This window comes from Pundamilia nyererei, unplaced genomic scaffold (genome assembly GCF_000239375.1).
Source record: "Pundamilia nyererei isolate P.nyererei 1_Seehausen unplaced genomic scaffold, PunNye1.0 scaffold00063, whole genome shotgun sequence".
Taxonomy (NCBI): domain Eukaryota; kingdom Metazoa; phylum Chordata; class Actinopteri; order Cichliformes; family Cichlidae; genus Pundamilia; species Pundamilia nyererei.
Window position 1 is genome coordinate 1,105,721 of NW_005187464.1, and position 13,354 is coordinate 1,119,074.

Here is a 13,354-nt window from a genome sequence, read left to right on the forward strand (position 1 = left end):
CAACCGCTTCCTGTAACTTCTTTACAACAAAACCAACATTCCTCCCTCTCCTCCATCATCAGCAAAAAGTGAACACCCCACCCTCTATGTCATTAAACACATCATTAATCATTGAACCTGTCAGTCTTCTTCTTCTTCAGTCAAGTTTAACGGCAGCTTGCATCCAAAACTGTTGCATTACTGCCATCTCCTGGCTGTTAACCGTCCGTCACTCCTGAATTCTCAGATCCTCTTGATGAGACCAGTACTTCTCAAAAACGAAAAACCACCACTTTCCCTTCACCATGACTCAACTTATCAACCACTTGTCCAAATGTAAGTTCCCTTCCACCACTCAGTTCACCCCACATCACCCTCCTGTGTACCTGTCAGTCAAAAGCTCTCCTGCTTTATATAGAATTCCACTCACACCTGGATCTCATTAACCTCTACCATTGGGAAAACAGGGTAGACTAAATAACACAGTCTAGACAAAGAAACAGGAATAAAATCATTTTTCCACTTAACAAACTCATTCACCCAACGAAACAGTTTGAAAAGTCAATCTCTTCACGTAATCTGACTCATGAGGTTATTTTAAATGAAATAAACAATTTTACACAAAAGAAACACCCCTTCATTTGGTTACACCCAATTGACATGATCAGGAAGTACTGGGGCGGCCCTTCCCACATACCTGTTTTACACATAGGACCTGCTCAAAGGAACACACAATGGTAAGTATAACCAAACTACATAAACAAATGAAAGATCCAAATCAATTAATGATGAAGTGACATTTAGCTTTAAGTACATTTGCACAGATGAAATGAATATAACCAATGCTACCACAAACAGACCCAGGATAGTATGTAGAGCCAAGGTTACATGTGTTGTGTTTACATTAAAGCATTATGATAGACTATACAGGATAACAGAACACAAAATAAGAATATATGCAAGTGACAAATGGCAAATGAATTCTGTCTTAGCCACTTTGTCACAGGCTTGTGTATTTTTGCTGCTAGGTTAAAGCCACACCCTTGAGCTTTACTAATAAGAAACAGAGAGGAGCTGTATAAATGTACCAATATTGATCTAAAATGTGTCGTGAGTGAGATTTATTTACTGCTTCCTTGTCTTGTGATTCCTGAAATGAAAGTTGTTTATTAATCTTTTTTCCCCACTTGGTTTGTTGCATAACAGCTTGGTATTTGATTTTGGGGAACTGCAAAAGGAACATTAGCACAGAACTCAGAATGTCCTGTACACGTGAGCTAATTGAGCCATAACTGATTCTACCTAATAATGTTGTGTAAACTGGTTTTTACAATGTGGGAATTCAATTTTTTTAGATGCCATGTGTAATATTTGTGGTATTGTATGTCTCCCATCTGCAGTAAACCAGTTTAATTATTTCTTATGAGGTCTAATGCGAGCTCAACCACAGATTACAGTTTTACACAATAACTTCCATTCCACTAAAATGATCTGTAGGCACAATCCTGGTCAAGAAATGTGATATTTTTTTGCCTAAGTTTTGGAGGATATCTCTTTTTGGATGTTACAGCAGTTTTTTCCTTTCTCTTCTAGTTTCCTGTTGCAAAATACCTACGTCAGTACTTACTGAGTACTACTGCCCACGAAACAGAAGTGAGAAAGTCCACCCAACAGCACAAGCAACTTTAAACTCTCTATTTTCACACGAGACATAAAATCCCTATGTAAGTATCTTTTTCTCTATAAAAAAACTTTGTGTTATTTATAACCTATAATTTTAAAGCTTATATGTGTAAATGTTTGTATTTTTTAAAAAATCGTGGTTCCATATATTTCAGGAACAATCATGGACGTGGAGTATGTTGATTATGATAACTACACCGCAGACATCGATAGCAACCTCAGCACTGAAGGAACCCTAAATTTATATAGCGCCTCGTCCTCTTCAACTTATGCTCTGGTGGCAGTCAACATCATCATATGTGTTTTGGGGCTTGCAGGAAATTCCCTGGTGATTTGGATTTGTGGATGGAAAATGAAAACCACAGTCATCACCATCTGGTACATCAGCCTGGCCATTTCAAACTTTTTGTTCTGTGCCTTGTTGCCTTTCGAAGTTGTGTACATGATAACTTCACACTGGCCCTTTGGAGAACGCTTGTGCAAGCTCGCCTCATCTGCCCTGTTTCTCAACATGCACAGCAGTGTGTTCCTGTTGGTTCTCATCAGCACTGACCGCTGTATCATGGTCTTATTTCCTGTGTGGTCGCACAACCACCGCAAAGTAGGAAAAGCCTTTGGAGCCGTCATCCTCATGTGGGTTTTTTCTGCATTCTTAACAGTGCCCTCACTTATGTACAGGAAAACCACAGTCCACGGCTCGGTCATTCAGTGCCACACGGACTATGGGGTCAGACATAAAGCGGTGGTACTGACCCGTTTCATTTGTGGGTTCCTGATTCCTATCCTAATGATTGTCTTCTGTTGCTCTGTGCTTGCCATAAAGCTCAGAAGTCTGACCCACAAGTCAACAAAGCCGTACAAAATCATGGCTGCGCTCATTTTGTCTTTCTTCGCCTGCTGGGTCCCCTACCACACCTTTGTCCTGCTGGAGATAGACTTTAAGAAACACAACCTGGAGGTCATTAAAACTGGACTAAAAGTTGGGGCCACCTTGGCTGCAGCAAACAGCTTCCTATCTCCAGTTCTCTATGTGTTCATCGGCAATGACTTTAAGAAAACCCTAAGGCGGTCTTTATCATCAAGGATTGAGGATGCTCTGGCAGAGGATATTCGTACATGTGGTCTCAATCACTCAAGGTCCAAAACAATGGAAACTGGCCTAAATTAGAGTTTTTACTAAGGAGTACATCACAGTGCATAAATATGATTACCGTTCTCAATGACACTGATAATATTGAATGTTGAACTAACAGGTTATTATGGTAACTTTAATAGATTTTTGCACAATATCACATTTCAAGACAAAGTGATCACAATCGGTTATTCAGACAAGCAGAAATCTGGGAAACTGCTATTAATTCTTAATCCATTCAGGTTAAACAAAGCATATCTTTGCTCAGGTATTTTTGTGTGTGTGAATGACTGTCTTGTCTTATTGATTATTGTCATGTTTCCTTTGAATTTTATATTTTAAGTTTACTTATTGTACTGCATTGTTAGCTCTGCGATAGATGGGTGACCTGGCCTGGGTGTACCTGCGTCTCTTGCTCCCTGGCAGCTTGGAAAGGCTTCAGGCCTGAAATGGATAAGCACAAGAAAATGGGAAGATGGATGAACTGTGAGGAGCAAAGTGATGCATGTAAATATTAATATGAATATTAATATGAGTGCCAAAAACTGTGGACTCACTAATGAATGTAATAAAATACTGAAAAAAAGATACACACTCAGTCTCCCTTAAAGGGAACTTGACAAATAGTAGTATTTTATTGTCACTTTCTTCTGTCAAAGTTCTTACATTTCAAACTTACACCCGACCTACACCCTTAGCTCGTGTGATTAGTCCAGACGCTTTTCTTTCCAAGCTACTTAGACTTACATTTCAAAGTACAGTCAAGGAAGTCTGCTCTAAATTACTGTATTACTTATATTTGTACTTTTAATTAATAAATATTAAGTGTACCTGTATTCATTTTTCCAGTAAAAATCAAACTATCACCTGACTTTTACGTTCCTGCAGATTATTTTTCTTTGTAGATAGTTTTTACCTCTGCCAAGAAGGTTATGTCTTTGGTAGCGGTTGTGTGCGTGCGTGTCATTCAGTTCATTCAAGAGCTCGAATTTTTTTTAATTATTCTGATCAAACTTTGTAGGGCTCCAGAGTGAGGTCATGTTAACTATCCATTAAAATTTGACTTTCATCCACTAGGGTCTTCAAGGTCAAGCAAATGATTTATTGGTCAAAAATTGATAAAATGCCTTTTAACTTACAAACTATGATTCTTACATGTGTGGTGTATATAGAGAGTACTGCATGAAGATTTTAAATATTAGGTCACATTTGAACTCTGACTTCTCCTTCAAGGTCTATAGACTGATTTGAAGGTCAAAGTGATAATAATGCCATATGGAGCTATTTGCTGTTTTTTTTTTACTGCCATTGTATGTTGATTGACAACATAGGCATGCAGCAAATGATATATGGGGATTTTAAATATCACGTTACTTTAGACCTCTGACCTCTTCTTCACAGTTAAATGAGACCAAACTTTCACAAAATGTCCTTCATCTTTAAAGCTCTGCTTAAAAGTGGTGGAACCTTTTGTCAGGTTCACCTGAAAGGCTTAACTGAGGGCCACAAAATCCCACGGATTCAGTATTAGCCACGCCCCCTCCAGGGATCCACTACCGGTTAAGTGGCGTTGCTGAAAGTGTGATGCAAAGGTCTGTAAGGCTATTTTCTAGACTCCTCACAACAAATTATGAGAGTCACTCACCATCCAATCATTTTCTGAGTGACACCGTTTAACATCTGTCGCTCAGCTGTTGGTTAATCTCTGTGAAACTGTCGTTTTGTGCTTAGTTTTCCTTGTTTGCTAACGTTAGCGTAAATGTTCGACATGGACGTTTCTTCCAGCAGGGTATTTTTGTTTGTTTTCACTCCTTTCTCCTCTCGTTAGCCCCACTTCCTGGCCACTGGACCTCTTTATGTGTATGTATTGAGACCCCGGGTGCCATTGTAGTCACCCCAGCTACTTGTTTAGAGGATTTAAGCTGTGTGACAAATGGCCAACGCTGCTCCTCCGACTCCGGGCGTTGAAAACACAAGCCCCGGATCTAGTAGCTCGGCTGCCGCTGACAGTGGCAACCAGGACAGCACCTTTGAATGTAACATATGCCTGGACACCGCCAAGGACGCCGTGATTAGTTTATGTGGACACCTCTTCTGGTAAGAAGCGTGCTGCTGTCTGTGACACATTTTTATATTTTTAATTGTGAGCCAGAGGTGAGTCGGGGACACATCAGCATAGCTCCTAAAGACCAATATCAGTTTGTAACTGGCAGACATGACGAGATCGTTTCCAAGCATGCATAACTTATCACATCATACTTAGCATTTCCGTTCAGTGTTTGCCAAGTTTTGGTAGAAGTTAATAGTAGTAGTTAATGTTGCCTGTTTATTAGTAAATTGTGAGGCAGGTCCTACAAAATTTCAGATGTGCAGTGTGACATCCAACATGTAAACAGGGATGGTTTGAGTTCACCTCCACTTCTGAGCCTCTGCGAATGTAATACAGGCCAACCTCGGTCCACACAGAATAGCCAAGGGCTGTGCTATAAAGTGAAGTGTCTCAGATGTGGCTCGATCACTTTGGTAACTTACGCTGAACACACAACCTGGTTCATAACAGGTTATATTCAGAGTTTTGCTTTAAATAAGTATCACATTTGCCCTAATTGTGGTCCTTCACCTTACTAACACTGTCAAATGAAGCAAACCATGCATCATGCGTTCAGTTGGTGAAACGTGCTTTGATTCTTAGTTCTGATTAGTTGCCAAGCCTGTTTTAGAAAATTAATCAGTGTATTTGTGGGCTATTAAGTGGCTTTACAGTGTGTGAAGTTTCTCTCTGATATGAGACGGGGAGGAGGCACAAACCGAGCCCTGGGGGTTCACAAGCTCGTGCACTCCCACGAATATTAGGACGGTTGAGCCAGGGTTGGCCGTTGTTATGAAATCTGTGCAAAATCAAATATGCATGGTGAACTCCTGAAAAACAAGAACAGTCAGAAGGACATTTTATTTGTGAGCTCTTTATCACAGAGAATATTAAATCAGTCAAATATACTTCCCTTTGATTAGGCCACAAACTGAGTGATTACCAGATCTTCTTCATGAGGCTTTGTGACACTGACCTGACCTGACAACACCAAGGGCTCTGAAAGCAATGTGCAGCTGTCCTGTCACAAATAAGCAGCAGCTCTAGGAGTGCTAAAAGAAATAAATCAACTTATGAATTCACAACAACTCTGTCACCTGACATTTTTGCAGCTCCAGCGTTCCTTTCTGCAGTTTTATTATGTTTGATATATCTTTATTCCTGTAGTATACACAGTGTACCTGTTGTGTACACAGACAGCTGGAGACCTGCTGGTTGAGTAGTCGTTCCTGTTATACTACTTTGAAGCCACCTGGAATGCCTGTGTAGTTGGTGCACTGGGGTGTAAATTCTCACTGGATGAGTCTTTTGTGTTCACAAAAAATACCCAAGCATGCAAGATGAACTTTACATTACTAGGATCCAAGCAAACCCCAGCAGACTTACAGACACAGAAAGCATAATCCCGGCCTAAAGCAAAGAAAGCCTGACCCTGTAGAACATGCTTTGTAGTACACCCCTTCTGGGCAAAATTAAGTTAAATTTTCAAATTTAAGTTCCTGCTTTGTGACTCATAGGTGCTCAAGGACATTTAATATCTAACTAATCAAGCTTCTCCCATCTTCATTTGCATCTCCTCCTGATTAGCTGGCCTTGTTTGCATCAGGTAAGCTGAAACCGTTGTTTCCTCTTGTTTTTGCACTCCACCAGAAGCAGCACATCGTTACAGATAAAGGAAGCGATTAGCTTCTTCACATTTTTTTTTTTTTAATTTTGTAGTGGCTGGAGACTCGACCAAACAGACAAGTGTGTCCAGTATGCAAAGCTGGTATCAGCCGAGATAAAGTAATCCCCATATATGGGCGCGGAAGTACAGGTCAACAGGATCCAAGGTGGGTAAAATTGGTGACTGTGATAATTAGATAGTATTAAATATTAGTGATTTGGAGTCATTTTGGGTAATTCTGGTTATGTTTTACAGAGAAAAAACACCCCCACGACCACAAGGACAAAGGCCCGAGCCAGAAAACCGTGGGGTAAGTACTATAGATCAGTATACAGGGCTCTAGAGTGCGACCAAAGTGTACTTCAAGAACAGTTTCCCATCTCAAATCTCTGTTTTCTGCATTAGTCATTCGCTTATTATTACCCGCCAGTCTACTGTTGTTTACAGCGCTGTCGGCCGCTGTCTGTCAACAAAGCCTAATTTCTGCTGTTCAATACTGAAGAAGTTTAGACTTTTTAAAATTATGCAAAATTGCAGAATATTTTTAAGGTTATCTGCTATAAAAAGCCAGGCCAGGAAAATCTTCATGTTTTTCTGTGTTTTATTCTCAGTTACTTTGACACAAAGGCATCTGCAGTGATGCTTACACACCACACAGAAAAGATCAAAAGAACGATTGATAACCTTTTTGTTAAGTTAAGGCCTGATCCGTCTGAAATTCATAGCCAGTGCTCTGACACGGAGCCATCAATCTCTGAACTCTGAAAAAGCACAGTGTACCCAGGAAACACATATGCTGCGATAAATGCACTGCCCAAGTGTCCCCTCTCCCCTCTGCCTTTCAGCAGCAGGCAGCAGCAAACAGGTAAAACTGCAGTGTGAAGCGATGCAGTTGAAAAGTTTGGGTGTGCCTAAGAAAAAAAGTTAGGCGCACCAGTGCAACCGTGGCAAAAAGTTAGTCTAGAGCCCTGGTATATTTTTATTATCATCCTGAAGTATGCCAAATTTTAAGCTCTTTTTAAAAAAAGAATTTAGACATAGTGTAGTGTTTTATAGCCCTGTAAGCTGCCCAGCAATATTATGAATTCATGATGAAACCATTGCATACAGTGATGTAGGTTTGCTGTATCCATTAACAGACTGACATTCCCCACCGGGATCTGTTGGATAATAAGTGTGGAGAGCCAGCGCGTCTCCAGAGAATGATATCATTTGGCACTTGCTGTTGCGTCACGTCTCACTTGCTGTACATTAAACTGTACCTCAGATATTGCAAAGACACGTCTGCTCATTAAGGCAACTCAGACTTTCGTAACTTTTGATGATACGTATTACAGGGTTTTCAGGGATTTGGCTTTGGAGATGGAGGCTTCCAAATGTCGTTTGGGATCGGTGCCTTTCCGTTTGGTATTTTTGCAACAGCTTTTAACATCAATGATGGAAGACCTCCTCCAGGTATTTGTTTGTCACACATCACTATGACCGCTCCAAGCATTTAGCATGTCAAATAACCTCCTGTTAAACAATTTCCCAAGCAGCGGCTCCGGGGACACCGCAGCACACGGACGAGCAGTTTCTGTCTCGACTCTTCCTCTTTGTGGCTCTCGTGATCATGTTTTGGCTGCTAATTGCATAAAACTCAAGAGATCTGACACATCTGTGATTCTGCTTTCATACTTCTTCCCCCCCCCCCCCCCGCAATAAATGTGATTATACATAAACAAATGACACATAACTGAACTTTTGTCATTTTCATGCTATAAATAATAAAAAGCAAAATGATCCTACTTATAAAAGCAGTTCAAAGTTTTATACAGACATTCTTTAGGGACTGATGAGTGAAATGTACAGTGTTTAAATTTATTGAAGTGTATGTTGTTATTGTTGCCATCTAAATCTAAAGATCTCCAGATTATTTGGAATTGTATTTAATTTTTTTTCCTGGGTCTGGTCACTGAAACAAGGTCAACCTCAGTGCTGATCATTTGTTGCAAAAAAAGTTTTCAGAAACCCCAAAGTTTCATCACACAATTAGTGGTTTAGTCTTGCAAGTGATGGCGACATAGTGTTTGGGTCTACAGCCAGAAAGAGAAAACAGAACTTTATTCTGCATGGAAGGCATGCTGGGAAAAGACAAGAAAAAAAGAGTTTGCCAAACAGGACTTTTGGCTTGATGCACTTTGCAGTTAAAGTTATTTGGCTACAGTAACAATGAGCGTGTCCTTTGGGACATACTTTGGGGATCCAGTGATTATTTTAACTGAGTTTTGCAACATAACAAAATTACTTAAATGTAATCTGAAGCTGTTGAACTGTGTGTCGACCTTTACAGATGGTAGTGACCTTAAAAAAAACAAATCTGTCCAGGAACTGCTCGAAATGAAATTACCCGATCAGAGCATAAATCCCACTAAATAGCTGAGGGTGACTTCAAACGGACACTTTTTCAGAATACAAGAATCTTTATTTTAGATTTAAAAAGAAGCATGTAAGCAGAAAGAGTCATTCATTAAACAGTGTTCACCTACGCATTTATTCTCATCAGTTTACTGTATGCAATTGTAATTACATGTAAAATACTGTAATTATTAGAGTAAAAATTAAGACTGACTAAGAAACAGCTTTTTCGAAATATGTTTGAAATCTATTGATAAAGTTATGTAAATAAAGATTAACTGTCTGTTTATGGTGTAAATCTAATGACCTCATTGCCTCTAAGTCTTTATTGCCTAATAAATACACTAATCAGGGGGGAACAAACTACTTCACATAAAAAATTTCTTTAATATCTACCACTTTTACTAATTCTGTGGCAGAAGTTTATATAAAAGAAATACAATAAAGTATTTTTTAAAAGTTTAAATGTAATCAGTGCTGTGTTTCTGTCTCCACCTTCTTTTCTTGAGACGCTGAATGTGTAACGTTGAACTCTGCCTCGTACATAATCTGCTGGATCTTTATTTTCGTCTCGCACCTCTTCTGTGGAGCGAGTCTCTTCAGAGCGGGAACAAAGCTCAGCAGGAACAGTTCATCCTCGTCCCGCGGCTTAGTGGGAAAAGAGGGGACATTGTCTTTGACCAACCATTTTGTCGGCATGGGCGTACTTTGGGAGGAAGGTGCAGACGGCGGCTCTTGGGCCGGTTTCCGTTTCTGCCCAGTAACGCCAGTGACAGGCGAGACCTGTGGGGGTGATGGTATCTTGGCCAGAACAGCCAGCTGAGCCACCTGTGTGTCCTGAGTCGCTGGAGGAAGCTGCGTTACAAATGTCACCTGTGGTTTGAGGTCGGGCAGACTCGCGGGGACCTTTACAGCACTCTGTGGTGTTTTGATTGCCTCTGACAAAGCGGTTTCTCCATCCACGTTGCTAGAGTCTTCAGGGTTGTCGTGGTCCTCATCATTGTTGGCAGAGATTTCCTGCAGTCCACTTCTTGACCCAGTGAACGGCGCAATGAAGTTCATAAGTTGTCTGTATTTCCATTTGCTTTGAACGTTTTCTCCCTGCTTCTTGCTTTTAAGCTCCATTCGGACCTCCTTCAGGTACCTGTCTCTCATGTTCTTCCATCTTCTTTTGCACTCCTCGGCTTGAAAAGTAGAACATCAGAACGTAAGAAGCAAGAAGCCACAGGATCATTTCTTAATGAGCAATAATAAATATTCAGAAGAGTAAAACAATGGTCTTTTGAAATGAACTGCTCATTGCTGTCCATTTTAGAAATATTTAAAAACTGAATACAACATCTGTCAAAACAGCAACTAAAACCTTTAATTGTATTGACGTGTAATACAGTGTTTCTGTTTAAAACTGGGGGCTGTGTGGGCTTAATGTTGTCAAACTTTTTATTCACATGCTCCTAAATCTGTTTGCATTGCAGGTCTATTCTTAGCTGCAAATGTGGGTGAAATGCTCGCGTTTACATCGTTTAGCCCATCTGCGTGCTACAAAGCCGTGCCTTAATAACTGTCGAGAATTTTTTATAATTAAATTATCTGAAATGATGCAGACCTACTGTATTGAACTGATTTTTCCCCTCATCTCTAGAGTAAAGCCTACCACTGCTGACTTGATCAGTCAAGTCATTTTGCATCGAGGGGCACATACAGCCCACTTTGATCTTAAGTGGCCCAGTAAAACTATTTTTGTCAGTGTAAAGACATTTAATTGCACATTTAATCCTTAAGATATCTTACTATGAAATAAAGAAGTGTCATTTCAACACCACATTTCAGTTTTTCAACATGATAAATGTGTATATATATAAAAAAAATAAGTTTTGGCAGTTTTTCGCAATTGATGAAAATTTTGTTTTAACCAACATTTTTATAGTAGACAGTGAAAAAACAGGACCTTTTCTGTCATATATAATTCATTATCTGCTTTAATGTAGCATGAATGGCTGTGAGGGAGCTCTTTATCAGCAAAGGTGCTTAAAGTATGCCCTCTCTCATATTTTTCAAAGCCATTCAGCAGGTCAGATTGGAGTGCTTACCCCAAGCCTTGTATTTGACACTACAGATCATTGATGATGTTTCATTAACAATTGGCCCCCCTTTGAGCTTCAAATTAAATAACTCCTGATGGCACAGATTCAACAACATATAGTGAACTCATTGCCATGATCAGGAAACCACTTTGAGATGATTTGAGCTTTATGGTGTGGTGTGTTATCCCACATCAATCAGAACACTGTGGTCATAAAAGGGATGGTCATGTTCACCAACGATACTCAGGTAGGCTGTGCCATGGGGTGATCGTGGCTCAAGAGTTGGCAGTTCGCCTTGTAATCAGAAGGTTGCCGGTTCGAGCCCCGGCTTGGACAGTCTCGGTCGTTGTGTCCTTGGGCAAGACACTTCACCCGTAGCCTACTGGTGATGGTCAGAGGGCCCGGTGGCGCCAGTGTCCCCAGGGTGGCTGTGGCTACAATGTAGCTTGCCATCACCAGTGTGTGAATGTGTGTGTGAATGGGTGGATGACTGGATATGTAAAGCGCTTTGGGGTCCTTAGGGACTAGTAAAGCGCTATATAAATACAGGCCATTTACCATGTAACATTGCTCAGGTGATACCAAGGGGCTCAAAGTGCGCCAAGAAAACATCTCCCACCTCATTACAGCACCATCAGCCTGAAGTGTTGGTACAAGGTGGCATGGATCCATACTTTCATGTCTGTACCTAACAACACTGGTGAGTGTGTGTTTTTATACTAGACCAGAGTTTTACCTGGCCCAGAAATGGCCTTTTTAGGTGGGTTGTTGTTGTTTTTTGTTTGTTTGTTTGTTTTTATATCCATGCTTAGTTGTGCTTTTATTTAAGACAGTGAACCTGAAGTAACATATTTACAGCCATTTAATAAACAAAAGGAATTATATTTATCTCATGCGGTTTAGTCTAGGGGAGGGCCAAATGTCTCACCAGGCACTCCAGGTTAACTCTTTGCCTCTTATTTCTTTCTTCTTCCTTTTTAAATTTTGTATTCTTTACTTTTGAGTGATTTTCCATATCTGTCACTTTGCTACTGGAACACCTGAATTTGCCCAATGACGGAGAATAAAGGACGTTTCTTTTTTTTCTTTTTTTTTAGAATTTTTCTTTATAAAGAAAAGTGACGCGCTTTGACGATACTTTCATCTCTTTGTATAATTTTTATTTGTGCTCCTTTTTCCTTGCAAAGTCTGGAAGTCATGAGTTCACCCCTTGGCCGCGAAGCAGTGCACCTGCTTGTATTTGAGGCTGGGCGCTCTCCCTGCCCACGAGCTTTCGAAAGAGGCACGCGGCTCTACGACTCCGTACCGGAGCGCAAATATCTTCTTTCCTCCGCCGCGCGGTGCTGAGCACGCGGCGGTGAGCGCGGAGGAGCGGGACCGTGCGGTTCGGTGCAGCGCGGCCTGCGCACCTCGGGCCCACGAAGGCGGCGTGCGAGCGAGCCGCTACCGCTAGCACGGTGCGCGCGACTGCATCCACACCGCAGGTCAGCCGTGCAGAGAAACGCAAAAACCATTACAGATGCCCCCAGGTCAGTGTGAGAAACAGCCGCAGCTCTCAGAAAAGCGCAGTTAACATTTCGCGTCCTTTCAGCCCTCCGCGCCGAAAACAGCTGAACAAATAATAACTGCCATTAAAGTTGTAGCGAACAGAAAAAACAAGCGGCACACTCACTCGGAAGTCCCAGCTCCATGCTGATGCTTCTCCAGGCATTTGTCCGACTTTCTGTGCAGCGGTAATTCGGCAGTGTAACGTTGTAAAGCTCCGGGTAATTAAATACAGCCAATATTAACTTATCGTCCATTTTGCCCCAGCGTCGTCTGTGCTGCGCGGACGCGGAAGCGGCAGTCTTCTCCCGCCTTTTCCGCCCAGCAGCTGCTGCTAGCGCGTGTTATCGCGAGTGGCGGGCCGCCTGCCGCGCCGTGCCGTGCCGCTCTGCTGTCAACACTTCAGGCTTCCGCCACACGGGGGCGCACGTCACCTGTCAGCCCTGAACTACTGAGCGGGGAAGCTTTAATATGTATGCTTAATAATAACAATAATAAATTTCAAAAAATGTGTCTTTCTTTTTGAAACCTCTTTTTAAATATAAACTTTTATCAGAAAGTCTGTTATTTGAATTTTTTTATGATTATTGTACAGCTTTAATGTCTTGTGACATAGAATGCTTTGAAGGGAGCCATTGAGTTTTCTTCCTGTTAGAGATGTTACAGAATAGTAGCTGTTGCAGTTTACCAGTGTCATCTTTGTCACATTTTTTTATTTTCATACATACATACATACATACATACATACATACATACATACATACATACATACATACATA

At 41.0% G+C, this 13,354-nt stretch overlaps 3 protein-coding genes across 4 annotated transcripts; 2 read left to right on the plus strand and 1 right to left on the minus strand.

Moving 5' to 3' along the window:
• Positions 1 to 675: 675 nt before the first annotated feature.
• LOC102192502 (chemokine-like receptor 1) lies at positions 676 to 3,382 on the plus strand. The gene is made up of 3 exons (XM_005735226.1): positions 676 to 716; positions 1,573 to 1,703; positions 1,818 to 3,382. The coding sequence occupies exon 3, from the start codon at positions 1,826 to 1,828 to the stop codon at positions 2,828 to 2,830; it is 1,005 nt and encodes a 334-aa protein (XP_005735283.1). The 5' UTR covers positions 676 to 716; positions 1,573 to 1,703; positions 1,818 to 1,825; the 3' UTR covers positions 2,831 to 3,382.
• Positions 3,383 to 4,288: 906 nt separating this feature from the next.
• rnf185 (ring finger protein 185) lies at positions 4,289 to 8,201 on the plus strand. Of its 2 annotated transcripts, none has more exons than XM_005735227.1 (7): positions 4,289 to 4,386; positions 4,623 to 4,891; positions 6,471 to 6,489; positions 6,603 to 6,715; positions 6,805 to 6,859; positions 7,887 to 8,004; positions 8,085 to 8,201. In XM_005735227.1, exons 2-7 carry the CDS (start codon positions 4,728 to 4,730, stop codon positions 8,183 to 8,185), a joined length of 570 nt encoding a protein of 189 aa, XP_005735284.1. In that variant the 5' UTR covers positions 4,289 to 4,386; positions 4,623 to 4,727; the 3' UTR covers positions 8,186 to 8,201. The 2 variants fall into 2 exon arrangements, with proteins under 2 accessions (XP_005735284.1, XP_005735285.1); XM_005735228.1 differs by having other exon boundaries at positions 4,290 to 4,386; positions 8,088 to 8,201.
• Positions 8,202 to 8,278: 77 nt separating this feature from the next.
• On the minus strand, positions 8,279 to 12,966 carry LOC102193285 (uncharacterized). The gene is made up of 2 exons (XM_005735229.2): positions 12,703 to 12,966; positions 8,279 to 10,130 (listed from the first exon to the last, which is right to left on the minus strand). The coding sequence occupies exons 1-2, from the start codon at positions 12,830 to 12,832 to the stop codon at positions 9,418 to 9,420; spliced, it is 843 nt and encodes a 280-aa protein (XP_005735286.1). The 5' UTR covers positions 12,833 to 12,966; the 3' UTR covers positions 8,279 to 9,417.
• Between the last annotated feature and the right edge of the window lie 388 nt (positions 12,967 to 13,354).

What these genes read in the sequence shown, in the direction of transcription:
- LOC102192502 (XM_005735226.1), top strand. Translation starts at nt 1,826, where the DNA reads ATGGACGTGGAGTATGTTGATTATGATAACTACACCGCAGACATCGAT.
- rnf185 (XM_005735227.1), top strand. Translation starts at nt 4,728, where the DNA reads ATGGCCAACGCTGCTCCTCCGACTCCGGGCGTTGAAAACACAAGCCCC. An exon ending in ACAGGTCAACAGGATCCAAG is followed by an intron (nt 6,716 to 6,804) that starts GTGGGTAAAATT and finishes TATGTTTTACAG; the next exon opens with AGAAAAAACACCCCCACGAC. An exon ending in TGATGGAAGACCTCCTCCAG is followed by an intron (nt 8,005 to 8,084) that starts GTATTTGTTTGT and finishes CAATTTCCCAAG; the next exon opens with CAGCGGCTCCGGGGACACCG.
- LOC102193285 (XM_005735229.2), bottom strand. Translation starts at nt 12,832, where the DNA reads ATGGACGATAAGTTAATATTGGCTGTATTTAATTACCCGGAGCTTTAC. An exon ending in CATGGAGCTGGGACTTCCGA is followed by an intron (nt 10,131 to 12,702) that starts GTGAGTGTGCCG and finishes CTACTTTTCAAG; the next exon opens with CCGAGGAGTGCAAAAGAAGA.